Raw genomic sequence first — 27,934 nt, forward strand, 5'->3', positions numbered from 1 at the left:
CCATACATACCTTTCATAAATGTTTATGTCTAGCTATGAATAAATATTGATCAGATGTTGTGAGCATGCCCTTCTTTCTTTCTTTCTTTATAGTGGATACAGCAGCAAGGAACATTGTTAAACATGTTATCCACAGGAGAAGAGTTATTTAAAAACATCTGATTTTAGCACTGAAAAACCAGAATTATGGTTAAAATATAGTAATGGGGAGGGGGAAACAATATATGAAAGAAATAAGATAATATTCCTTTATATATAATCTAATAACTTCATATAATGGTGACTTTCAAATCAGGAATTATGTAATAATTACATTATAGTTTCCCTGAACTTATCCTTTAGAAACTACTTCATCCTCATGATACATTGTATCAACGAGGATACAATCAGGAGACATAAATCACAAATTCATATGGGGGTAGTTTAATATGAAAAATTATTAGCTATAGTGAGAGTTGACAATGAAGTTTCTGTAGGGGTCTAATGAACAGCCTAGAAATGCCAGAGAGTACTCTAGAAAGGTCCCATTGGAGAAGTGTGGCTGCGACCCACTGGAAGCTCTCTGAGTTGTTCCAGGTAAGAGCTGGTGTGCAGTTATCAAGAAAGCAGGAAATATCCCTCCAGGATGCAGTTGGGTCAAGGCTAGTGGACAAGAAACTGATTGGAAAATAGGAAACAACTTTGAGGGTATAGGTGGATTGTTGCTGGCATGCAAGTGGGGAGGAAATTTATGGCTGAGACTGGCAAGGAGAAAACGCTTCCAGGCTGGAGGGCAAGCCAAGGTTGGAGGGCAGGTGCAGGAAAGAAATAGAAGCATCAGGAGCTCATGTGCTGGCTGAGTAGCTTAGGTGTGTGGTGTCGGTTCAGGGACAGCTTCATTGACATTGTCACTGAGCTAAGGCCGAGGCTGTAAACACACTGAGGGGCTACTTTCTCCAGGCTTCTAGCTGGGCAGAATGTAACTGAATGTTCCCCAACACACAATACTGGCAGCCGTGAGAGGAGCAGAAAAAATAAAAATGGAACTACACTGTAATGGGAAGAGATGCCCTTTTCTCTAGTTCTATATCTACATCACCCTGTGCTGAAAAAGTAAACATCTTACTCTCTGCCAAGGAAAAGTGCTCAGAATCCAGCTCTATTATTGCAGAACAGGGAAAAAAACCCCACTGGATTTGAAGCTGAGATAATAAATTGATAGTTCCAAGCACATGGTCCTTTTGGGATGCCAAACATCATGCTTTACTTCCCATTCTACTGCGATAGCAGAAAGAAATCCCTGACTATGGTTTTTGAGACAATGACTCCAGTCAAGCCCGATATAAGCTTAGCCCTGGGACTTCCAAGTCATATGAGTAATATTGACCTTTGGATCTAGCTAACTGAGTTGTCTTTTTACAATTTGTACCTGAAAAACTCCTGATTGGTACAAAAATGCCCTCAAAAACAAATGTACAAAACAGAAAGAAAGATGCTTTCTTTAATAAGTACATCTGGGTAGTACAAGATTTCTTCACAATCTTTCACATTGTAATTAGTTAGATACTTCATTGCTCGTATATAATTTCTTCATGTGTTATTGGGTATAGCTTCATCATTCGTAAACAGAACTGAGATTAAAACACCCTTTTACAGACTTCTGGCTTGAGCTCCATCATTTAAAAGTTGGAAATTCTTGTGGTTTGATGACCATCTTTAGCGTTGGGTTCGGGTTGCTTTTACTTTTTTGTGTGTGTATCATCACTCTCATCCACAGAACAAGATGAAAATTTAGCAAACCCCAAATCACTGACTTTGTTTAGATCCTCCAGGGAATTGAGGCCACAGGACAAACGGCCGTCCAGAAATCTAGAGAGAGGCAGATAAAGACAATCACAGCCATGGTCAGGATCAGGTTACCTGGAGCTGAAGCAACTGAGGCCATTAACTGGTAGGAATACTTGAAGAGTCATTTCGATGAATTTCTGCAGGCTGAGTGTGTACTAGCTTGGCAGTAGCTTAACTAAAATCTCCTGGGAGCCCAATCTTAGAGGGGTCACCCTGAATTTTCATGAATTTTACCTACAGCAACCCCACCAGGTGCCCACTGTAAAAATTGTGAGGAGAAGCAGAAAAGTACCCATTTTGAAATACACCTAGAAAATAAGAAAGCATTGGAAATAGGCCCAGAGCTGTCTCTATAACAAAAGTTTGCCCTTCAGGGGAAATGACTTTACCAGAGCATTATCTAACCTGGGGGCAGAGCAATTAGACAGCTCCTGACTCCCTATCCATTATATCTTATGCTCGGGGGTTAAAAAAAAGGTTATGAAATGTTTCTGAATCACAGCCCAGTGACTCAGGCCAATGAAAACTGAGATTTAACTGTAAAACATTTGAATGCTTCCCTTCCCCCATATCTTAACATCACATCAGGAGGCATCAGAATAATAACAGTAGATTATTACTGAAAGAGCTGCAAGACACAGACTCGATTAAGTTCTTAAGGAAACCCAAAGAAAACAGGGGAGAAAAAAATACAAATGAGGAAACTGAAGCCTCTGGCACCTATATCTACAGAAAATATTATACACAGTCCAGCACCAAGCCAGACTAACATAAAACCTCGCATTATGTGATATATCATGCCCAGTTTTCAACAATAACAGCAAAAACAAAATATAACACATGCTAGAAGACATGAGACAAAGCATCAGAACAAAAGTGAGATATGAAACTGATTTTAGAATTAATTTAGAGAATTTAAAATCACATTTAGAGAATTTAAATCAATTTAATATGATAAATGTACTCATGCAAAAAGTAGGCAGCATGCAAACAGATGGGTAATGTAAGCAGAGGGATGGAACCACAAAGCAAAAATCAGAAGGAAATGCTAAAAAAATCAAAAAAGAACTAGCAGAAATGAAAAATGACATTGATAAGCACATTAGCAGGCTGGATGTGGCCAAAGAGAGTATCACTGAGCTTGAAAACTTGTCAATAGAAAATTTCCAACCTGAACTGCAAACAGATAAAAGATGAAAAAAAAATGAAGATTATATCCAAGAACTGTGGAACAATTATTTAAAATACAGTAGGTACCATCATACTTAAGGTGAGAAACTAGATGCTTTTGCCCCGAGATCAGGCACAAGGCAAGGATGCCCTCTCTTAGTACTCTTATTCAACATTGTACTAGTAGTTCTAGTTAATGCAATAAGGCAAGGAGAGGAAGTTAAGGTATGAAGCTTGGGGAAGAAGAAATAAAACTTTTTATTCACAAATGACATGACTGTATATGTAGAAAATCCTTAACAATCACAAAGAATTCCTGGTTCTAATAAATGATTGTAGCAAGGTTGTGGTGTACAATGTTAGTATATAAAAGTCAATTGCTTTTCTAAATACCAGCAATGAATAATTGGAGTTTGAAATTAAGAGCACAACACCATTGTATTACGCTGCTCAGGCCGCTGTAACAAAATACCACACACAGAGTGGCTTAAACAACAGAAATGTATTTTCTTACAGTTTTGGAGGCTGTTAAGTACAAGATCAAGGTGCCGGGAGGGTTGGTTTCTCCTGAGAACTCTCTCCTTGCCTAGCAAACAGCTGTCTTCTCCTTGTGTCTTCACATGGCCTTTTCTCTGTGTACACACTCCTGGTGTTTCTTCCTTTTTTTATAAGGACATCAATTCTATTGGATTAGGACCCAATCCTTATAACCTCATTTAACCTTAGTTATTTCCTTAAAGGCCCCATCTCCAAATACACTCACAGTGGGAGCTAGGGCTTCAACCTATGAATTTTGGAGAGACAATAACAGCCACTTACATTAGCACAATAAAAATTGAAATATTTATGTATAAATCTAACAAATAAATACAGGATTTATAGATGGGAGTTACAAAGCCCAGTTGAAAAAATCAAAGGTGCTCTAAATAAATAGATTTTTTATGTTCATGGGTAGGAAGACAAAATATTATTAAGATGTTAATTTTCCCACCTTGATCTATAGTTTCAACACCTTGTAATCAAAATCCCAGCAAGCTATTTTGTGAGTATTGACAAAATTATTCTAAAATTTATATGGAAAGCAAAAGATCCAGGAGAGTCAGCACAATCCTGAAGAAGAAAAGAGTTGGAGGACTGACACTACTTGACTTTAAGACTTACTATAAAGTTATGATAATCTAGATAATGTGGTACTGGTGAAAGAACAGATAAATAGATCAATAGAACAGAATAGAGAGCCAATTGAATTGAAAACCTATGTTTATATAAAAACCTCCACATGGATGCTTCTAGCAGCTCTATTCATAATCACCAAAAGCAGGAAGCAACTAATATGCCCTTAAATATATAAACAGACTGTGGTATATTCAAATAATGGACTGTAATTGAGTATTAAAAAGAATGAGCTATCAAGCCACAGAAATACACTAATGAAACTTAAATGCACATGGGTCTGTGAAGAAGCCAGTATTGAAAAGCCACATACTGTATGCTTCCAATTATGTGACATTCTGGAAAAGGCAAAACTGTATTGAAAGTAAAAAGGTTAGTTGTTGTCAGTGGTTCAGAGGGAGAGAGGAAGGGATCAATAGATAAAAATGGGATTTTTAGAGCACTGAAACTATTATGTGTATACTGTAATGGTGGTTACATGGTATTTTGCATTTGTCAAAATCCATCAAATTGTACAATACAGAGAATGAACCTTATTATAAACTATGGACTTTTGTTAATGATAGTGTGTCAATATTGATTCATCAGTTGTAACAAATATACCACACTAATGCAAGTTGTTAATAATAGGGAAATTGCGTGATAGGGAAGGGATGTATATGAGAACTCTCTGAATTACCTGCTCAATATTTCTGTAATTATTTAACTGTTTTATAAAAAGTCCATTAATTAAGTACATACAAACACACACACACACACCCCACGCATCTTTTACTACTTATTTAGCGTGTGGTCATGGACAAATACTCCCTTAACTGTGGTTTACTTGTCAATAAAATGGGATTATTAAAACAGATTTCATATGAGGATTAATTTAAAATGTAAGAATGCTAAATAGATCAATGTAATAGAATATAAAATTACTGAGCTTCAGTTAATGTAAATTCACTCCATACATGTCCATATACTTATTACACAGATTTAACTCTGTCAAGGAGGATTTCATGCAACTGAAAGTTACCATAAATAAAAAACTCAATTTCATAAGATACAAACAATAAGGAAGATTTATTATCTCATAAAGCAGAGTTTACATGGATAAGAAGTGGCCACCTTAAAAAAATGGCTATTGGATAGACATCCAGGAAGTGTCCTATAATAATTTTTGTTTTATCCAACATTTTGGTGTTATGTGAAATATGGTCTTATCGCTATAATTTGTTTTAAAACTGGCTCAAGAATGAATATATTTTGCCCCTTACTTGACAACTTTGTAGAGTCAAAATGTCTATAATGCTCTTTATTTTAATCTCCTCATCTATTTTTGCCACCAGAGAAAGAACAGTGTTTTTGTTGACACACAGTAGTACCTGATTTTCAGTCATATTATTTCTGCAATATCTCATTTGGGGGTGCTAGAGATTTATGGCAAAGGAAGAGCGCTATTATTAAATCCAGTCTACTTTTCTAATAACATCATGAGACTGAAGCTAAAATGAATAAAGGCTATATTGCTTTTCTTATAAACATTCATTTTTCTAAGTGATTATTCCCATTCATTCATAATATATTTTTATGTCCAGACTAACTGTCAAGGTACAAATGGCTTCAGGTCAAAGTTAATAAATTAGAATTTTGGAAAACATATTTATATTTCAGATGAACTGAACCACTGTTAAATTCTATATTTATAATTTATAAACTATAATGGTCAACAAAGAATCACTTAATACCTACTCTGGACAAGTAATCAGTGTATAAATCATCTAAGGTACCCCATATTTTGAATCTGAAGGGTACCAGAATGTAATACATATTATGTACTAGTTATTATTCCAGACATATGTTCTCTTCAATCAATTATTTTAAATTGAGTACAATTTAAAATTTCTTATTAACTGTTCCAGAACCAGGACATACAGTGATGGATGGAGATATAATTTAGAACAAATAATGTAATTCCTTACCAAATATGGTCATTCATTTAATTAAAGATTATTTAATTCAGCTTCCTAATTATAATGGGGGAAATCTCTAAATCACAGGACGATGTCCTTGTTAAAGATCGTGTTCCAAATTACTGTAATAGCTAGAAAATTAACATTATGTTCTCACCAACACCCAAGTTAGGTTTTTGTTTCCCTACAAGAAGATTGTCTTCTTGTGGTCTACTATCTTCTTATAAATGTTAGTTTGTGTACATGTTAGTTTGTGGTCAGTAAAGGAACTTTATTGTAAAGGAACTTTCCAAACATCTCAACTGCTTTGCCCTTCCTTTCATCATTTTTATGTGCTGTTTCCTTTTTCTGTCTGTCTCTGTTCTAACGGTCTTTATTGGAATTTTAAAAATGAGAGCTCCCCAATAGGTTTCAGAAGCAATGGTTACAAAAGAGGACCTATACACAACCTGTTCTGACCTGTCTGCAAACCTCTATGTAGTAGTGGACACCAAAGTCTTATTTATCTACATGGATCAATACCTTTGCTGTGAACTCAACATTCCTTAACACCTTGGAATTATTATTCCTGTTACATATAAACATATAAATACAATTAAAGAAAAATGTTATGTTCAATGAACAAAGTTATTTTTGTATGTTTTTTTCCTGTTGTGAATAAGCAATGTATTCTAAGACATAGAACTAATTTTTGATCAGATATTTTAGGTTAATATTTCCTTTATTTTAATTGTACTTTATTCATGGAAAAGGAGCAAAGATGATCAGAGAAATTAACTAAAATAAACAAGATTAATGTAAACCAACAATATAATATTTTATATGAAATCCTTTCAGTCAAGGACTGTGATGGGTCTGAGATTTAACCTACTTAAAAGATAACAGGTTAGCCTGCCATGGGTTCATGAATTCTGGTAGAAGACACGAGACTCTTAGGTTAGAGATGAAGGACAGTGCTTCTTATTCAGGACAGTAACATTAGCCTGAGTATCAGCATTTTGGTGGAAGCTCTCTTACCCCCAATTCTGGCTGGTTCATGTGAAAAGAGCCAGGTGGCATCTGCACATAGTTTGTTGCATTAAAGAAGAGGAATGCTGAGCTTAGAGAGCCCAATTTTCTCTTAATGATGGACATTAAGCGTGCTTACCCTTTCTTGCAGAGAGAGGAACTATCATTCTTTTCCAAGGCTGTCCACTATTCAAACATTATTAAAAATAATTCAGAACCAAAAGCAGTCAGTGCCTCACTTAGACGGCATATAGAAATGTGAGAGACACTTGGAGAATTGTCTTTCAACACCTTCTACCTTATAAAAATGTTTTCTTAATATCTCCTTCTAAGGTAGAGGAATTTTTTGTAACTTTTGGAGGTGGAGAGGGGAAAAGTCAAAGAAATCCCATTTGAAAACAAGAGTGTTATATGATTCTAATGAAGTAAGCTATGAAACAAAAAAAAAGTCAGTGTTGCAGACACTGGGATTTCTTCTTTTAGTCTTTGTGTGTACCAGTCCCCTGGCTTCTCTGTAATTTCATTTCTAAAGGTCTGCACTAGCAACTCTCTTCAGAGAACTTCCCTTGGGATACTGATGCCACCTTGCCTACGCTTGCAGAGTTGCAAGAAGCTGAGAGTTTGTTTCTTGATGGCTGTTCTTAGCCAGTGATTGATTGGTGCTTGAATTGATAGCTCACTATGTTTCTATTCAAGAAAAACACCGAAGTGAAGCTTACACTTCCACGTTTCCCTGAGGGATCAGCTATATTTACCCTCCATAGGACTTTCTGGAAATAATATTCTTTTTAACTTCTATTTCCTATTCTGTTTTCCCTATTACCTTCCTAGGTTCTCCTGAAAGCACTTTTATCTTTTTGCGGTAAGCGGGCCTCTCACTGCTGTGGCCTCTCCCGCTGCGGAGCACAGGCTCCAGACGCGCAGGCTCAGCGGCCATGGCTCACGGGCCTAGCCGCTCCGCAACATGTGGGATCCTCCCGGACCGGGGCGCGAACCCGTGTCCCCTGCATCGGCAGGCGGACCCTCAACCACTGCGCCACCAGGCAAGCCCTGAAAGCAATTTTTTAGTAAATCATTTTCACAAAAATTTCTTGTTTCAGATTCTGCTTCTCATTAACTATGCAATAACAGGCAGGAAAGATTAAAGAAAATGATAGCTACCACTATTGCCTGCTTATTATATTCCAACACTGTGTAAGCCCTTGATTTCATCCTCATAACAACTCTGTGAGGTAGGTATTGTTATTCCATTTTAGTTAGGAGAAAGAGAGGTTCAAAGAGGTTAATTAATTTGCCCAAGTCCTATTGATAGTAAGTGGCAGAGCTCGGTTCTGGCACCACCACCATCCAAAGACTACGTGTCTAAATACTACAGAGATTAGGAAATCTAGTTTAACTTTTACTCTTCTGAACTTAAGTCTTGAACTAAAAAAGCAGCTCTGAAGAATATTTTCATGAGCCTTTTCATTAAAATGTTAACAGTCAAGAATATGCCCATGGAGATATTTAAGCAGTGACCATGTACATGGATAATGCTTCCCAGATGCTACTGAGGTCACACAATTCTATAGTTGCATACTCCAACTAAAAGTAAGTTTGTAATCACTGTTCCTCACATATTAGGGTGAATGAAAATGTAAGAATTCTCAGGTCCACAGAGGTAGGAATTCTTGAGGAAAGCTTATAGAAAATCCAGATCCACTGGTGTCAAATCCAGAGGTTTTGTTTTGTTTTGTTTTTTACTGTTTTTATTGGAGTATAATTGCTTTACAGTGGTGTATTAGTTTCTGCTTTATAATGAAGTGAATCAGTTATACATATACATATATCCCCATATCTCTTCCCTCTTGTGTCTCCCTCCCTCCCACCCTCCCTGTCCCACCCTTCTAGCTCGTCACAAAGCACTGAGCTGATCTCCCTGTGCTATGCGACTGCTTCCCACTAGCTATCTATTTTACATTTGGTAGTGTATATATGTCCATATACACTACCACTTTCTCACTTTGTCCCAGCTTACCCTTCCCCCTCCCCGTGTCCTCAAGTCTATTCTCTAGTAGGTCTGTGTCTTTATTCCTGTCTTGCCCCTAGGTTCTTCATGACCTTTTTTTTTTTTTTTAGATTCCATATATATGTGTTAGCATGCGGTATTTGTTTTTCTCTTTCTGACTTACTTCACTCTGTATGACAGACTCTAGGTCCATCCACTTCACTACAAATAACACAATTTCGTTCCTTTTTATGGCTGAGTAATATTCCATTGTATATATGTGCCACATGATGTAATGAGTCTGCTATACATTTCAGGCAACTGTAATTGAATTATGGAACTGAATTACGGAAAGTCAAAGGAGGTGAAAGAGGACTGCAATTAATACTTAAAAAATAGACATTAATTCATCCTAACGTAGTGATGTACTGTCAAATATTTGTAAATTCAGTTTTAATATTCCAATAGTGTTCTTCTTTTCTTTTGCTCTATATTCACATTGTCTTTTTCTTCTTTTTCCCTTATTTCCAGTGTAGATACACTTCAGTTGGGGGTGCAAGAGCTCATCCTTAGAAAATGTTAGATTACCTAAGCTATGATATTTGAAAGCCTCTAATGAGGCTCCCAACTTTCCTGCATAGGCTGCAATAGATGTGCCTCTGTGAATAAAGGCTACGGAGACGAGCCATTGTAAAGTGTCCAAGAACACAGACTTTGAGCACAGGGGATGCTGTGAGCATACATTCGTATCTCTAAATTAGTATGTAGGGAATATAAATTGCAAATAATTAATTGACTAATTGTCAAATTTTCATGTATTTACCATAGTCTTGGACTTAGTCTTTTATAAAGTTTAAAACTATTTTTATAGTCTTTACAACCATAGTTGCATCTTTTTTTGTACCTCATAGATATTCTAAAAAAGTTTGCTTACACTTTCTTGCCCACGATTCTCTGTTAAACTCAGTGAAATGTGGCTTCTTGGCTCACATTTCTAGTAAAGTTACTATGTCAAAATTGATAAACAAAAATGATTTGGGTCATTAAATGAAAAATGAATAGTTCTTGTTTACTTAACTACCTTATGATATTTACAACTCTTAACATACTCTTTTTACTTAAAACTATCTCTTGCCATTATTTCCATGGTATTATAATTCTCTAGTTTATACTCTAGCTCTACGGAAACTTCTCTGTGTCCTCCATAGTTTCTTTCTCCTCTTTCCAAGCTTAAATATTGCTTGTATTTTTAGGAGCCATTTCTCTCTTTATACATTCTCCCTGGGGCTTATCTCAAGCCTTCTAAGACTTTAATTAAAATGATCAGGGTGATGATTTCAGGATAATTTTTTTTAGTATATATCTCTTTTGAACTTTAGACCTGTGCAGTAGTTTCTCTTTCAAAAGATCTGTATTTCCATCTCAGAGTGATTAAATTCTTATTTTCTATGAAACTGAAGCCCAAGGCATAATGTGAAGCTACTGAGCTATTATGTGTGATGCCATTGTAGTTATCTTCACTGCAGTTAATAATTTGCTTGCCAAGATTCAAATTTGTTTGTTCTCAAATCATTTTGTGCATGTTGCATTTATTACTACAAGCACATAATTTAATTCAGTGTTAAGTCAAGTGATGAAATATGAGTACCAGGAGATCAAGTTTATTCCTACAACAATGAAGTTTAATGCTTTAGAAATTCTAAATTAGGCTGAGTTGCTAATAAATGATGTCAACTATCTATGGCATGGGTATGGCAACAAAGTAAGACTGGAGAAAAATAAATAAGTAAAAAATTCTTTGGATTTGTTCAGTAGTGTACTTTAAATTAATGTCTGGAAGTCATAGATTATTTGAGTGCAGATTATATAAGAAAAGATGACTAACAACTTCAATGGGTAAACAGATATTCAAAGAAAAGGCCTTGGGCTTATAGCACAATATTGGTGAATTTAATACACAATAAGATAATGAGTTAATATACAATGTTTAGACTGTCCCATTGTGCATATGTGCCATGATGTGTGCTTTCTCACTTTATTCAAATAACTAACAACAAACCAGTTCTGATTGTTTCAGGTAGAGAATTTTTACTACATATTCATGTATTTGCAAGATAACTCTATTTGGATATATTCTAGGTGCCTCAAGTTTAATGTATAAAAAAATATTATCTTCCATTCCCCTAAACTTTCCAACTTTTATATACTTTCTTCCATTCTTGTCTTCTGTCTTTTCATTATTGGTAAATAAGCACATTGGTCAAATGGACCAGACCTGAAACTCAAGTTTCATTTTTAAATCCTCTCTTACTCTCTTCAAAAACTTTTCCTATAAAGTCTACTCTTAAATAGCCCTAGATTATCTAACTTCTAGATTATCAAACCAACATTATATTTATTTGCTTGCTTCTGCTTGAAACTCTTTTTTATTTTTCTGACATCCTCAACACTCTTAAACAAATGCACACATACTAGTTAATTCTTCCTTATGTAATCCTAGTGATATTTCTAATCTGCAACTCTGATAAAGGCCAGTCATCTCACTATTTAAAAACTGTTAATGACTATCATCCTAACTATAAAGTCCTAATGATCTGCTTTTGTCTTGTTTATCTCTCAGCCTCATCTATCAAAAAGAACACTTTTTACGCTTTTGTTTCCTTAATGTGGCATATTCTCTTTCATAACATATTGTTTATCACATTTATTATGTTATGCAGCCCATCATATTAAAATTGCCAATTTAATTATCTATTTCCTCCCAATTCTAAACTTATTCTTGATAGGTTTTATTTCTAGCTCTGTCTCTCCAGAGCCTAGTAGAACCCTGGAACATAGTAGACATAAATGATCATGAGACAAGTTTTCCTAAATAAGTTAATAAATTGAAGGGGTGTCTCAAAATGAGAATAGTGTAGTCATAGCCTGAAATTATATTATTAGCCATAAATTGTTTATTCAGTCCTCTCACTGCTGATCAAAATTGAGGACAAGCACCTCACTAGCCAGTTATTCAATAATTTACTAGAATAGTTATCATGGCATTTTCCATGCAAGACCTAAAGAAACATGAGATTTATGATGACATGGAAAAGGAAGGCATCTTACAGTTTTCCAAGCAGTTAAGAAAATTTTTTCACATCTTTGACTCTATGTACCTGAGAATATATCCCATTCCACCTCCTGACTGTGACTGTGGAGAGACAGAGGGTAGCATCTTGTTTAGGGAAAAACATCCAGGAATTCCAGGCAGCAACAATTAGGCAGTTCTTGGAAGGTGTGTGTGTGTGTGTGTGTGTGTTCCACAAAGTATATCTGGAGAGACAAAACTCATTCTTCAGACTTAGAATTTGGAGTACCAATGTCTCAATCTCTGTGTTCTGGTGGAATTAGGAGTGACGGCCAGCTGAAAACGGTCTGCCAGTATCCTCCCCGAGTGCTAATCTTAACTGAATGATTTGGGCTTCAGAAAATGTATTATTTGCTGAAGCAAGAATGACAGTATCTCTCAAAATAGGATGAAGATTTGAAGGGAGTTGGAGAGGGACACAGCACATCTGAGTGCAAAGAGCCCGATTAGGTACTACATTCACTTCTTGTGAATGGCTGAATTTATTACCAAGGAAAGTCTGTATTCAGCGCCTGATTTTTAACATTTACATTCTCACTTTGTAATCCCTCCACCCCCCCTCAAAATGTCCCAATACTTCCATTCAGAAAGTTCCATGTGTTCTTCTTGGAAGGCATTACGGGACATTATGACATAGAAGCAGTGTGGCCTGTTCCACTCATCCTCTTGACTGTGACTGTAAAGAGAGAGCAGCATTGTCAAAGGGACAATGTCCAGGACTTCCAGGCAGCGACTAGCATGCAGTAGTATAATGAGACTGGATCTTGGGAGGGAAGGGAAAATCATTCAGTACAGTACTGTAAATAGCTTCCAAGTTTCCAAGTAACAACGCAGGAGATGAAAAAACAAAAACAAAAATACTTTCCCTCACTAAGCTCTGAGCTCACTGTTTATAGGGGGATTCAATTTAAATTTTTGTATGGAAATACTATAATGTATTATTTTTCATGTAGACAGAGTATTATATTTCTATTCCATCTAAAACTCTATATTCATAGCCATTTAAAAAATATCTTTACTGTCAGTAAAGTATCATTGCAGTCAAAATGCATAACCCAGTTCTTAACATAGATGGGGACTCTAACAACTTGACAGTACAACTATAATAAGTTTTAATAGTTACCTCCAATTGTAGCTAGATTTATCGGTATAATGGATTTCTGTAGAGTCCTTTCTATGCTGGCACGTTTAGGCAAAGATTATTTATATGAAAAAATAATGTTATATGAATACTGGAGAAACACTGATTCTCAATTTTACAAATAAATCTTTGTTTGGCAATTGAAAAAGGTCGTGTCGAACTATTATTACATATTAGAATAGCAGATAAGCAAGCACCCTGGCAATCTTTGGATATGCAAAATGCAATGATAATTGCTAATGTCTAAAATGTATTTAAAATATCATGTTACGTTTCACAATACCTAACAAATGTTATGGCTTCACATAGGTCATGGTCAGGACCGCTGCACTTCAGGACAGAAAATAGATTTCTCATCTCAGTAGAACATATTAATATTTCTATCACTTTTGTTTCAGTACAACTGTTCTGGAGGTAGAAGCCATTTAATAAAATCTATAGTTAGTTTTAGGCTTACTAGTTTAATGTGAAGATTAATGACTTACCAACTTTATATAGGTTAAAGTAAGAGCCACTTGTAAAATCATTTAGATTAAAAATAGTTGAAAAAGATAAGCAGATTACCTGAAATTCAAAGCATTAATTTGAAACTTAGTTGTTTTCAATAGTGTGTGGGAAATTTAATACAGTCCACAAGAGTAAGGCAGCTGAAATGTTGGATTTTTAAAACCTCACTCTCCTTGAATTTAAAATGTCACAATTTGGGCAGGCTCAGACCAGGGATATAATAGGAATTTGTCACAATGAACGGAACATGTCATGTAAGTCAATAAGCATTTTGGACCCACATAATTAACTCAAGTACAGAGGTTAGCTTCAACAAGTACAACTAGGAGGATCAAGACACTGTCCAGGTAGCAAGTTTAGGCAACAATGAAATGTTGAATTAATTGGTGCAACAGAAAAGGGGAAACACCAGAACACATCGTAGTGCTGACGAGAGCTAGGAAGGAGCTGAGATCTAGTTTTGTCCTAAAGGAGATCGTGGACTAAGTAGGGTAACCAATGAGTTTATGCATTGAGAGGGTTTTCCGGTTAGAAGCCCAGCTGTTGAACTAAGCCTGTGAAGCAAGATGAAATGGGCTATTTAGATGAGCATTACATCCTAGTTCTTGTAGGTAAAATGAAAATTTAGTTCTGTGTATAATTCCTGGTTATAGGAATTAAGTAGTGAAAAGAATAGGAGAACCTTTTGGAGAAGCCTGAAGGGTTAATGTAAGCATGTCATCAAAGATCCTTTACTTAATATGTGGGCACTTCCCCAAAACTTATGCCTTCTGCCTGTACCTTCAATAAATATACTGAGGAATGAAATGAAATTAATATTCAATGAGGGAATTAAAATAGTCTTAGAGATAATCAATACAAGCTAGATATGGAAGGTAATAATACTAAACCACAAAGTATGATAAATTCCACTGAATATTATGAGACCTACTTCTTAAAATTAAAATATATTATATAATATTCTAAATAGTATGAAAATAGTAAATACATAGAAAATATACCCCATAAAAATGTTAGGAAGTAATTTATAAAAAGTTAAAATGTAGCAGTTAAAACTAGAATCCTAAAACAGGGAAATATTAGTAAAATATGTAAATAATATATTCAAAATATTACCACAAAAATGTAAAAAAATTAAAAATAATTCAGTTACTTAAAAATAAGATTTTAGGGGATTAAAAGAAAAGAAAAACCTTGTTATGCTCAGAGTTTTCTACCAGGAGCTTCCGGTTCAAGTAGATTCCATATCCTATGTTCCCAAGCATTGAAAGCTCAGGGCATGTGCTAGTCTGTAAGATGCCTCTGAGAATAAATAAAAGGATATTGCTCTAGGCATTTGGCTTAGTGAGCAATGGTGCCTTTGAGCAAAGGAAAAATAGTCGCTTTCTCTGTACCAATGTAGCCTATGCTGGGTCTGGGGGAGGGGGACACAATCCACAGGGCTGGCAGTTGGTGAGCTAGATTTCAATCATACTCAGCAACTCAGAACAAATTGCATAGCATTTTACTGCAGGCTTTAAATCAACACTTGAACCTCAACTGATAATATACGTAAGCTTTAAACCTTTATCATCTTATTTGTGAGAGAAAGTAAACAACTTATTGGAAAGCATCCCTGGTGGCAACTTTCACTCCCAAGGACAGTGCCTTAGCTAGGCAAATAAATGGAGGGAAAAACAAATAGAAACAAGACTGAGAAATAGAGGATACAGTAGTGTGGGAAAAAAAAGACATTGGTGAATATAAATCAATACATAATGAAAGAGCAAACTTTGGATAGCTAAACATAAGATTTTGCATGTCTGCCTCTTTTACTGGACTTGAATATCTGAGTAGTAGGTGTGTTCTATTCATTCATTTATCCCAATATCTAGTTTAATGTCAGACACATAAGATGCTAATGTTTGGTGACAAGTACTAATAGAAAGATGAAAAATAGATGATAGATAGATAGATAGACAGATAGACAGATGATAGATAGGAGCTTGTGCTTTTCTCCAAGGGCAGGGGAAAGGGTTCAAATCATGCTTTGATGATTGATTGCTCACTAAGCTCTATTTTATTTTATTTTTTATAAATTTATTTATTTATTTTTGTCTGCGTTGGGTCTTCGTTGCTGCACACGGGCTTTCTCTAGTTATGGTGAGCGGGGGCTACTCTTCGTTGTGGTGTGTGGGCTTCTCATTGCAGTGGCTTCTCTTGTTGCAGAGCATGGGCTCTAGGTGCACGGGCTTCAGTAGTTGTGGCTCATGGGTACAGTAGTTGTGGCTCGCAGGCTCTAGAGTGCAGGCTCAGTAGTTGTGGTGCACGGGCTTAGTTGCTCCATGGCATGTGAGATCATCCCGGACCAGAGCTCAAACCCATGTCCCCTGCATTGACAGGTGGATTCTTAACCACTGTGCCACTAGAGAAGTCCCCCACTGAGTTCTATTTTAAATAATTCATAATTCCATTAAAAAATAAGTTATTCATGCTAAATGGTGTTTTGAAGCCCTAATTATTTTGGAAAATTATATATTTTTTCAGACTGATTTAGAACAAGTTTGGAGTAAAAATGGTTAACAGTTCTGGAACTTTGTAATACAATCTGCATAGTTTTTAATTACATTTTCCCAACTCATTCTATCTTCTCATTTAACAAACTTATTGAGTGTTTACTATGCATCAAATGCTACTTTGACTCAAGGAGCTCTTAATTTAGTGAATTTGAAGAACAGACCATATATTCAACACAGAGAATACTTCATAACAATATTTGAGCACGGTATTCCAGGTGAAAATAGAGGACAGGAAGCTAACATCTGGAGACGGAGGGAATTTGGGTAAGAATTCCTAAAAAAAACCAACTTGACATTAGTTGAATTGTGACTCATTAGTAGTTAGTCAAGTGAAGAACCATAGGGAGGAAAGCATTGCAGGATAACAGAACATGCTCACACAAACTTGAAGATGATTGTAAGTAGATTAGAGTGATTGGCCTAGAGGAATTCTGGAATGGATGGTCCTGACTAGGGAGGCTGGCATCTACTTCACCATAGATTTTCCATGACTTGCTAAGAACTTTGATGTTTATCTTGACAATGATTGAGTACCCATAATAGACTTTAAAGTAGAGGAGTGTCATAATAAGGTTACATTTAAAAAATGGAGCCCTGGCAGCAGTGGGGAGGATAGAGTGTATGAATTGGAAATTGGGAAAAGTGACATTAATTTATAACAGCAACTCAGCAATTCAGATTATGAACTACTAGGACTAGAACTATATAGAGTATACTGGTGAGAAATATCTGAGAAAAACTTAAGGAAATGGAGCCAAATGGGTTCATTGATTAATTTTTATGTGGCATAATACCCTGGCTTCTGACTTGGAACAGTTTTTAAATTTTTTTTGTTATTATAATGATATTCACAGAGCTTTGAAACAAAGGACAAATAATAGGTTTCAGTGGTACCTATAAAGAAAGATCACAGATTTGAGTTTTGGGTTCAAAATACATAGCAGATATCTAGGTTGAGATGTCCTGTGGACAGTTTATACAGGGCTTCAACACATGAAAGGACTTGGATATACATATATATGAGAGAGAGACGGGGGTGGGGGGGGAGAGAGAGAGAGAGAGAGAAGTTGAAGTAGTAGTAGATGAGTTTCCTTCCTGTCATCCAATGTGAGTTCCTTTGTTACTTGGCTACAGTAGTTACTTGTTACTTTCTACATTCAGGTTTTATTCTATATTCCAAACCACTCAGATTTACAATAACAAATCTATAGCAATGCCTATAACTAGCAGACCAGAGATGGTGGGTAAGAGATAGTGTTAGAACCATTTAAATTCCCCAATTATATAGAATGTATAATAATTTACATCTGGATGGGACTGGGATTTTAGCTCCAGGATTTATGGACAAGCCATTGGCTGTCTCCAAACCTACTTCCAGTGTATGACTGCTACATTGGCCTGACTCCTGCTGCCACTAATATGAGCTTGACTGGTGGCCCTCTGACAGCCTCATTGCTTGGTGAGTCCACCCTGACTTACCTGTCTAATTGCTCTGCTTATTATTGATCTTCAGCCCATTGGCCTGATTCCCTTGATTCTGGAGTTGGTGTTATCAGAATAGATGAACAAGTGTGTCATCATACATTAATTTTGAGTCTCGAACTTATAACAGATGCCCAGACTATGTGAGCAATATCTTATCAAAGATATCAAGTATCTAAATCAATTGTTTGTAATAAAAATGGCTTCGACATACTCAGCTAACTTTCTTTTCTTGTCCAGCCACTGGTATCCACAAAACCCAATCAATTTATCTACCAAGTTGAGTTTCAATTACTCTTAAGTGAGAACTTTCCTCCTCAAACTTTCTAGAAATTTCTATTATATAGTTACTAAGCAAGTATATTCTGCTACAACTAAAAAGTTAAGCATACCTAAATGCATTATTTTAACAAAAATAAATGTAGGAGAGCAACAGAATTGAAGACAAAATAAAAGGAATGATAGCATGGAGAAAGAAGCAGAGGATACACACAAATGATGTATATAGTGAAATTAAGAAGGAAAAGATCAGGAGAAAAAGGAATTAAAGAATAAAAAGAAAAGGTAAGAGGTGAACATGTGGGATGATAGCCAGAAGATGACAAAAAAAGAGGGAAAATCTGCATATTTTAAAGTGAAACACTTGGTTTGATTTTAAACAGCAGAAACAATCCTGCTCTGATATTAAAAACAAACTGGGTCAGCATTCCTCAGTAGATATTCCCATCTATATTATCTTCAAAGATAGTTTCAAATATTTTGCTTGGGGAAAAATCACCCATTCCAATTCTAGTTACCATTTTTGGAACATGTTATCTTAGTGTTTGAAATAAAGTTTCTTCTTTTATTACTTTTTCTTCTTATTTGTCAATCATGCAGTCTTTCACAACCGTTTTTCAGGAAAACCTTTAAATCAATGATTATTATGGCACATAATCAAGAAAGTATACAACATAGATTTTTCCCCTTATTACTCTTCTTACAATAGAATTCAATATATTATTCTGCTATGGGAATATATGCTTATGCTCAATATTTTTAGGGTAACCCAGTTCTTACAGTAAGCTTATGAAAAAGCATTTCTTCAATACAGCATCACTTAAAAGTTGCTCTTCCTTTAGAAGGACTCAGTTGGCCTCTCTTTTGCCTGGATTCATTGCTAGGCTACCATAATCCATTATCATTTGCACATGGTGAGTTGAATCCTCTCCACCAGGCATGCAGACTTTGTCTTAACCACTGGCATGGACTGAGGCAGGTACACATTAGAAACTCTTGTGGGAAGTGTGATGTTCCCTAGTTTTCTATTAAATAATTATATTCTTTAGTACACACAGAAGCAGCACTTGAGTGAACAAGAATGCAGTGGTCATTAAAAATATAGCAGAATCTGGAAGGGTGATATGGATGGAGACTTTCTAATTGTTCCTGCGTGATTTGGAAATATGATAGAAACATGACTACCAGAAAGATTTGCAGAAGGAACAGTTATTTATTCACTCTCTTTCCCACTTCCAGATTCTCAATTAAGAGTATATCCAGATTGTATTTATGCCATTCTTCCCAAGATGTTATATAATGGTTAGTGATTAATTAAACCTATTCCTTAATCCATGCCAACATTCTTATATATGTATATTCTCCGCAACAATTGAAAATAAACACAATACATTTGATAATTTTGACATACAAAAATGTTATAAGAACTTATATTGGTTACTTGCTATTTCTTACCTACTAGTACTGTTTAATAGTTCCTGGAACGACACTAAATACTTTGCACGTTTTGTAGTTATTTGCCCCCCCACCGCACCAAATGCTAACATTACTTTAACAAGAATTTCCATGGTTTATTATCTAGAGGGCCAAGTGTTCATGAAATATAGTAAACTTTGAGTATAAGCAACATTATGACAAACAGAAAAGCAAACGGACTTAAACTTATTCTGAAAGATAGTATTACAGTTTAAGTATTGACAGAGTGCCAAAGATATTTTGCTGATCCTCTGAGGTTCAGAGATGCCAATAAACAGAAGAAACAATATAAATTCAAAATCTATTGTTACTATACAGTCTCAAAATAGTGAAAACCAACTAAAAACAAGGGTTTGATTTACTTAAATATTTAACAAAAATTTATTGCAAGAGAGATTTTTTCACTGAATTTACAGTTTCAAGGAACATGGTACAAAACATAGTGCCATCAGCTTTGTCTAAACATTAAATAGGTGCAAATACACAAAGGTTAAAAAAAACAAAGAGCATACTTTACAACATAAATTACAGTACTATAAATATATTTTATATACATTATACATACTCTTAAGACATCATTTTAATATACAGCATATATTATATTGATTTTCAAACTATTCAGTGCCTTACTAATATTATATATCAGAAACTTAAGAATTTATTTGCATCATTACACTTACAGTAAATGATTTCATATCAATGAGGCCATATTTTGCCTAGTTTATTTCCACCATTTAAATAGGCAATTATCCACTTAGATGAGCATTAACGTGTAGAGCAATAGTTTTCACATGAATATTTTCTTTCCCTTTCATAGTGATGACTAGAAGAGGGGCTGCAGCGGGATGACCGATGGGTGGGGGGACAGCAGTGAAGGAAAGAGTGCATGGGGTAAAGGTGAGAAAGCCAGATGGCTAGGATGAAGAACTGAAGCTGGAATGATTGGCATCTGAGGAGAAGCAACAAAAGTTGGCTGATTCCCAGGACAAAGCCTTGGTCCTACTGGTCCTACTGAGATCTGAGGTAACGATGTTCTGGTGAGAGCTGGGACTTGGGACAGAAACTGTTGGTGTGGTTGAAGCACTTTAAAGGTTCCTGCAGCTGCAGCTGTTGCTGCATGCTGCTGCAAAACAGTATGGTGGATAGCGGTTACAGAGGTAGAACACAAGGGCTGCTGCAAAGGCAAAGGCTGCAGAGGTGTGCTAGGCGGTGGGAGGGCAGCTGGAGGAAAAGTGAATTTGACCTTGTTGGCCAGCATGCTCGGCGGAATGATGTGCTGGTAGACTTCACATGGTAGATTTTTGAACTTGTCATGGTTTTCTATTGGAATCAATAATGCTTGTTCTGGTAAAGCTAACGGAGCCAGGATCTGCTCCGTTGTTACAAAGGTATGGCCACTGACATGAGCTTCTTTGAATGGTAATGGTGGTTGTGCATTAAGGATTCCTGAATTAAAACACAGCCACTCAGTTGACGCCTCATTCATCTTTCCTTGTGGAAGGGCCTCAGCCAGTTCATAATGACAAAGGTATGATTTAGGTTGTGACTGTCTAAAGTTCCTTTCAATACTAGGCATCTTGAAAGGAATTTGCTTCTCATTAATATTTGTATTCTCACTTCTTTCTTTGTGTTCAAGCAAGGTACTGTCCATTTCTTCTTTTGTTGGGGCACTAGCTATGTAGACTGAAGTGGTGTGTTCATTGGAAATCTCTGACAGTTCACCAGAAGTGGTCTCCATTACGACCTGCTCAGTTTCACCACTGGTTTCAGAAGGAAGGGGACTGCTAGCAGGCAAAGACAGTTTATTTTCTACTTGGTCCATTTGTTCTGAGTTCCTTTTGACATTTGCAGTTTCTTGTGGTTTTATTTCCTCTTTTCTGTCTTCACTTATTATTTCATCTGGGTGATGTAAGAAAGAATTACCTTTCCTGGGATAATCTGTCTTCTCTTTGAGTTCCAAAGCTTCAAAACTGGTGTGGAATCTACTTTTTCTCCTCCATTTCCTTTTAGGTTTACAAGGAGCAGAAGCATGGGGTGGCCTCAAAAATTCTTCTGGTAGATAATTCTGTTGATCTAAACTTTCATCTGAAGAATAAGAATATGACTGTTGTCTACGTTTTTGATGGCATCTTTCTGATTCATTAATGAGAGAATTATAACCTCTTTTAACTGCCTGGTTCTGACTCATGCATTTCATTTCATTTTGAAGAACTAGGCATCTGTGATCTTGACTACAGCTGGACGTTTTGGCTTTCCAACTACAGTAAGTTCTGGAGTATGTTAAATTATGTTTCACAGAACGTATCATTGTTGAATTGGATTGTCCATTTAAAACAACTGAGCTCTTTTTACAGTGGTTTTTAGAACTGATAATATTCTTATTATTATTGTATTCAGTGTTCTGGGTTTTACACAATTCTTCATTTTCACTTAAGTATATGGATGCTGATTTGGGCCTTTTATCAGGTAACTGCTGTGAGTCTAATAATTGCTCTGTAGCTAAATACTGTTTTTCTGAAATTGTTTCCAGTAGATTTTTCCTAGTTTTATCAGTGTAACTATTTTCTCTTTCCATTTTGAAATACGTTTCTGATTCTTTGGTTTTCTTTCCATAATTATGGTGACATAACTTTCTTCTTTTTTTCTTTCTTCCACTTTTATGGAACCAGAGTTTGTTAGTATCTTTCAATCTTATTTTGTTGTATTTGCCACCAAGAACATCCTGTTTTATCTGATTTTTAGTAAAAGTATATTTTTTTGTTTTTCTGATCCTACAGGAAATATTTTTATACCTCTGACTCATACTCTCATTTTTTCCGGAATCACAGCTATTGGAGAGCGTATCATCAGCCAAAAGAGGAGTGACTTGGGTATATCTATTTCTGCTACCTCCAATTTCAAGATCAGTAAGTCCTGTCACAGATGTGTCCTTGCAATCTAAAACTGGTCTCTTGCAAGTGTCTTCTCCCTTCTGATGAGAAGAAAGATCATTTAAGGGCAGCTTATTTTTATCTAGATTGTTGTTTAATTTAGTGGACTTGAAGTCAAAACAGAGAGGATTACAGCTATAGGAAATTGATGGTTGAGTAGTTGTGTAAATCAGCATTTCTGATGGCCACTGAAGAACTGTGGATCCATCTTTGTTAAGTACGGGTACAAATGGCTCACATGGTCTTTTATATAAATCAATTTTTTTATGTAGGGTTATATTATCCTCTTCAGAATTTAAAGGGGCCAACATGTCAGGGCTGTGATTTTTATATTCAGCTTCAGTTGTGGTTGCATCATTGTCCTTAACACTTTCTTCTATGGTAGCTTGCAAAGACAAGCAGTCATTAGCCATATCAAGAACTATGGATTTATTTCCTAGCAAGTCAGAAGTGTTACCACTTACAGCTATGTCTTCATTAATAATAACATCTTCCAGTGGAATCTGATCTGCTAAAGGGACTGAATTTTGACAATTATCTGCATCAGATGATGAAGGGAGTTGAAACTGGCAAAATGGAGGTAATAGTAATGTATCTTTTTCACTAGAAACTTCTTTCATCTCTTGAGTTTGAGCAGTTTCTTTGTCAGTGCACCTTCCTTCTTGTGGATGAAAAGAATTAGCTTTCTCCTCAGAACTCAAAAGCACATCTGTTGGTGAAGAGAGTTGAAGATGACAAGCACCGGGGACAAATCGACTTTTTCTGCTAAATCCTTTTTCCACAGAGGCATCATCATTGTATTCAGAGAAGGCTGCAGCTGAGGACTCCAGCTTCACAGATGCTTTCTTTGGAAATGCAAAAGAAAAGCCAATTTTGTGTCTGTGAATCCCCTGGGGTTGATCTCCAAGTTGGCTCTTTTTGGCGGTATAACTTTTCACGCTTTCTGGATCTGTAGCAACAGTGGTAACACCTTTAGCATTCTCTTGGCTATGAATCAAAGTACATTTGAAATCTTCCTGGTTATTAACTGAATCCACAACAACTCTTTGGGAAATTTCATTACAATTTTCTCTCACAGTAACAGTTGTTGACTTGAACATAGGACCACTTCCAGGAGCACTACAAAAAGAAACAAAGGTGTGTTTTCATAAAGGACACTTGAGGAAAAATACTCAAACACTTACAACTTAGAAATGTCAGCGTAAGATTTTTTTCAAGTTTTAAAATCTTTGTAAGATAATTACTTTCCTGTAGTGCAATTGCCTTCCATAGAACTACAGTTTAATTTAGTTACTGGATATTGTTTGGGATAACTTGGAGATGATGTCTTGAAGTTACTTTTATAGCTATTAACAGCAACGGTCAAAGACATTTCTATGCTCTCAGCCAGTGTTTCCAGACCAAGAATTTTTTTACCCCCATGGCCTCTTCAGTGACATTTTAGAATACAGAACTCTCTAAAATAAAATTACTTTTAATTCACAAATACTCAACATCATTGATCCTATATGGAGAATATGAAGGAAGTTAAAGAAAAACTCTCAGTCATGATGAAAGTAGGGCTGGGAATTCAGTTCAACAATTCAATTCAACCAGTGTTCACTGAGCATCTACCGCAGGCCAGGTGATATGCTCAATGAGAGCTCTGAGTCTTGGAATGGCTGTTCTTAATATTTAAAAATTATCCTGAAGTTATCCATTATATCATTATATAGAGTAAATATAGGAAAAGGCTATACTTACAATGTGGTTTCCATTTATTTGGAATTACAGTATACCATAAATATTGAGCTCTTATTAAAAGAATGATACTGTCCAGCACATAAACAAAGAACTACCTCAGTATCATCTTTACCCCAAAAGAATTATGCTATGCAGAATTTTCCACGCTTTTCTAAAAAGTTAGTTTCTCAGAAGTTATAAATGGTCCAAATTTTTTTAATCAAATAATTTCTTCTATATCTAACACAGTGGACTGTTTTATTACCTTGTTTGGTATTAAGAAGCAACACTACTTAATTTACACCTCATTAGAGGCACCAAATTACTGGGAAAATCATGTGTCTGGGGGAGCAGTGTAATGTGAAATATTTATGAATGCTAAGAAAAGTAATTTAGATAAGAAGTTTTGCTTCTTTTGTACATATCTTATTATCAGCTCTACTTCTCTTAATATATTAGACTTTACATTTGCAAATGAATTAAATTACATAGGTCCGAGATAATATGAAATGTAAACTTGCACTTGTATAATTTTTCATTTTTTACTACACAGAATAAAACTATCTGGTTGGTATAATTCAACAGAGGTTATGTTTGATATTAGCAGTTCACTATAGGATTCAAGATATATTTGAATTTTATTTTGACTTTTCTAAAGCTGACATCTCAAACAATGTTTTGATATGTCAATATCCCCTAACATTATTCTGTATAAAATAAATTTGGCATAAAATAGCTTTGTTTTAAACAATAATCAGAGAGGCCTATTTAATGGGGGGGGGTACCCTAAGGGTGGCTGTCTTTTCATAACATTGCCCTGGCCTGAATTTTTAAGTTCTGATTTATAACCTTATAGCTGCTCTCTGTTAGAAGCAGGTCAAAGTGTAAGAGTCGTAAAGTTTTAATAGTCCAGTTAGAGTTCATTCACAGTGAAACTAATTTCAACCTACCTCTGACATGCATAGGGCCTTCCTGACCTTTATACATTAAGAATACATATGGAGCAAGGAACCTCTCTTTTTCACTCCATATGTGTTCTAAAGATCATTGCAAATAAAAGTTCTCCAAATTTTCAATGAAAAAATAAGTTCCTCCTAAAACATTTATAACAAAGTCTACGAGATGGTGCTTTGGTCTCTTCTTCAATCAAATGTTTTGAATTTCACCAAGAAATAGAATAGCATTCAGCTGAGATAGCTTAAAGAGAGGAATAATGTAAAATTAATTTTTTTACAAACTAAAATTATAGTAATTTGGCTTTTTATTGAAATGTGCATTAAACAGGTGTTTGCATAAAACTCAAATTCAATTTACTGTTTACTGCCCACAGAAAGCCATGAAAATGTGAGCATCTTATTCTGGGTACAGAAATAGATAGATTTGTGCCCTTTATTCAGTTCCTCTTTTGTTGTTGTCATGTTTTAAGAAAACTTAACATTTTACTGTAGACTCACCATACAGTTTCCTTTCTTAGCTCGGCCAGCTTGTGCAGGCGTTGGAGTGCCTTTTCCTGTTTTCTTTCATCTTTCCTGGATTTAGATGCTACATTTCGAGCAAATTCCCTTTGCTTTAGTTCTTTGAGTCTCTATTAAAAAATACAAAAGTAATTAACAGTATTTAGGTCTATGGCAATGTCAAAGTTACTATTGCTGTTGTTGGAATTTTCCAGTACATCATCTTTGATCTCATGTAAGGAAAACACAGCATTTGTGACCATCCACTTCTAACAAAATATTTTCTTGCACTTTTGGCTTGTAAAAAATGCCAAAACATATTATTACACTGTATCAAAAGATATACCTATACCCTGGTAAATTGGAAAGGAAAAATTTCTTCTTTACTTATTGATTGTTTCCTGCCAACGTTCTCTGCTTAATTTAGATGAAGTGTTGGAGTCTTATAAACCCCTAATTTTTAAATAAATTCAATTAACCTTGTGTATTTCAGTTATATATGATAAATTCCATCATATTTTGATGTGCTCTATATTAGAAAGGTGTCTGATCCTTTTCATATTTTTTAAGAGTAAATGTCTTATGTTAATCCATAAGGCAAATACCCTCTACTAATGTGATTTAAAATAATCCCTCCCATCAAATACCAGGCATATTTCCCAAGTAATTCAAGATCTGGGAAGAAAATTAAGTGTCTTTGTGTAAATTCTTTTTATATTGAGCATATGTTTCATCTGTATTAAAGGAGCTCAGTTTGGGGGCTGAAGGCCAGAAAAAGAACATGTCAACTTGAATAGAATTGATAAATAGCCATGTATGTAGCATGATATAAGATACCCCAAAGTGGTCCCATGCCCCAAATATTTTCACTATAGTCTTTCACAGAGACAGTATATAGTCATTAAAACTGATTAAAGTACTGTTTTTTTCTCATGGAGCTCATGTTGTTATGCAATCGTGATACATCAGAGTCTTAGAATGGGGCTTTACGAGAATAAAACATATACTAATCACATTTTTATGAAGTGGTTGAACAAAATCTTAATAAATGCCTTATGTATATATGCTGATGTATGCCAGGGTCTTAGAACAATGCCTGATCTATAAAAGACCTACTCAGTAAATATTTGTTGATTTACATAGAATCACTTAGATCCTCCAAATTAAGTATTTTCCTACTTCAAAAATAGTTATGCTAGGAAACTCCCTGGTGGTCCAGTGGTTAGGATTCTATGCTTTCACTGCCAAGGGCTCGGGTTCAATATCTGGTCAGGGAACTAATATCCCACAAGCTGTGCAGCGCGGCCAAAAAAAAAAGTCATGCTAATGAACTAATATTAGATTCTTTTCTGCTCTTGTGTCTGCTCAATTTCTCCTACATAGAACCATAACTTAAACTTCAAATAATCTCTAATACTTTAATTAATGGGATTTATATAAGGTATATATACATATATATGCATATATATGTATGAGATTACTCTAGAATATTTATTTTAACATAACACAAAGATATTTTGAGATCATTGACATATTTGTGAAGGAGTTTATTTAGAGTTGAATTTAAATAAAAGATAACCCACATCATATATAGCTAAATTGTACTAGTATTTCATAGAGAGTAAAACTTTGACATATATCATTGCATCATAACAATTAAATGTAGCTACAATTTTATAATACATATTAAATTATTTGTTATTAAAAATATGTAGAATTAGAGATACTACGGCAAGAAAGTTTTAATTCTAGATTTTAAATATTCATAGTCTTGGTCATCTGTATTTCCTAAAATCTTGGAGTCATATCAAGACTCATTCAACAATTTATTGATCACCAGCAATGGTCATTCTGTTAAATGGCTGGGTTAGTTTTCAAAGAGTAAAGAAAATGTTTTTACTTTTATCTGGTGTGTGTCTCTGTGTCTGTGACTATATGTGTGGGCAAGTGTGTGTGAGTGTATGTTTATATGCATTTTACAGAAATAGGGAGAAAAGACACACAGGAAGAGATAATGGCAATCAGTGGTTGAGGTATTCTTATTGTGCCATACGAGGACAGAACAGGGGTGCCCCAACAATCCCCAGGTAGGCTACCTGGGGAAAGTCACATCTGATCTGGGTCTTAAAGGA

The 27,934-nt window shown here is 35.4% G+C and overlaps 1 protein-coding gene across 1 annotated transcript in view; it reads right to left on the reverse strand.

Moving 5' to 3' along the window:
• Positions 1–20,519: 20,519 nt before the first annotated feature.
• The window catches only part of ZNF804A (zinc finger protein 804A), a 70,222-nt gene continuing 62,807 nt past the window's right edge, over positions 20,520–27,934 (reverse strand). The window contains exons 3-4 of the mRNA XM_089915917.1: positions 25,803–25,933; positions 20,520–23,745 (exon numbers count right to left, since the gene is read on the reverse strand). Of these exons, the coding sequence (XP_089772043.1) occupies positions 20,520–23,745; positions 25,803–25,933 (3,357 nt within the window). The remainder of the gene's footprint in view (positions 23,746–25,802; positions 25,934–27,934) is intronic.

The sequence above is a fragment of the Delphinapterus leucas genome, chromosome 8 (genome assembly GCF_059928025.1).
Source record: "Delphinapterus leucas isolate spDelLeu-1000000601 "Yukka" chromosome 8, BTC_Dleu_Yukka2, whole genome shotgun sequence".
Taxonomy (NCBI): domain Eukaryota; kingdom Metazoa; phylum Chordata; class Mammalia; order Artiodactyla; family Monodontidae; genus Delphinapterus; species Delphinapterus leucas.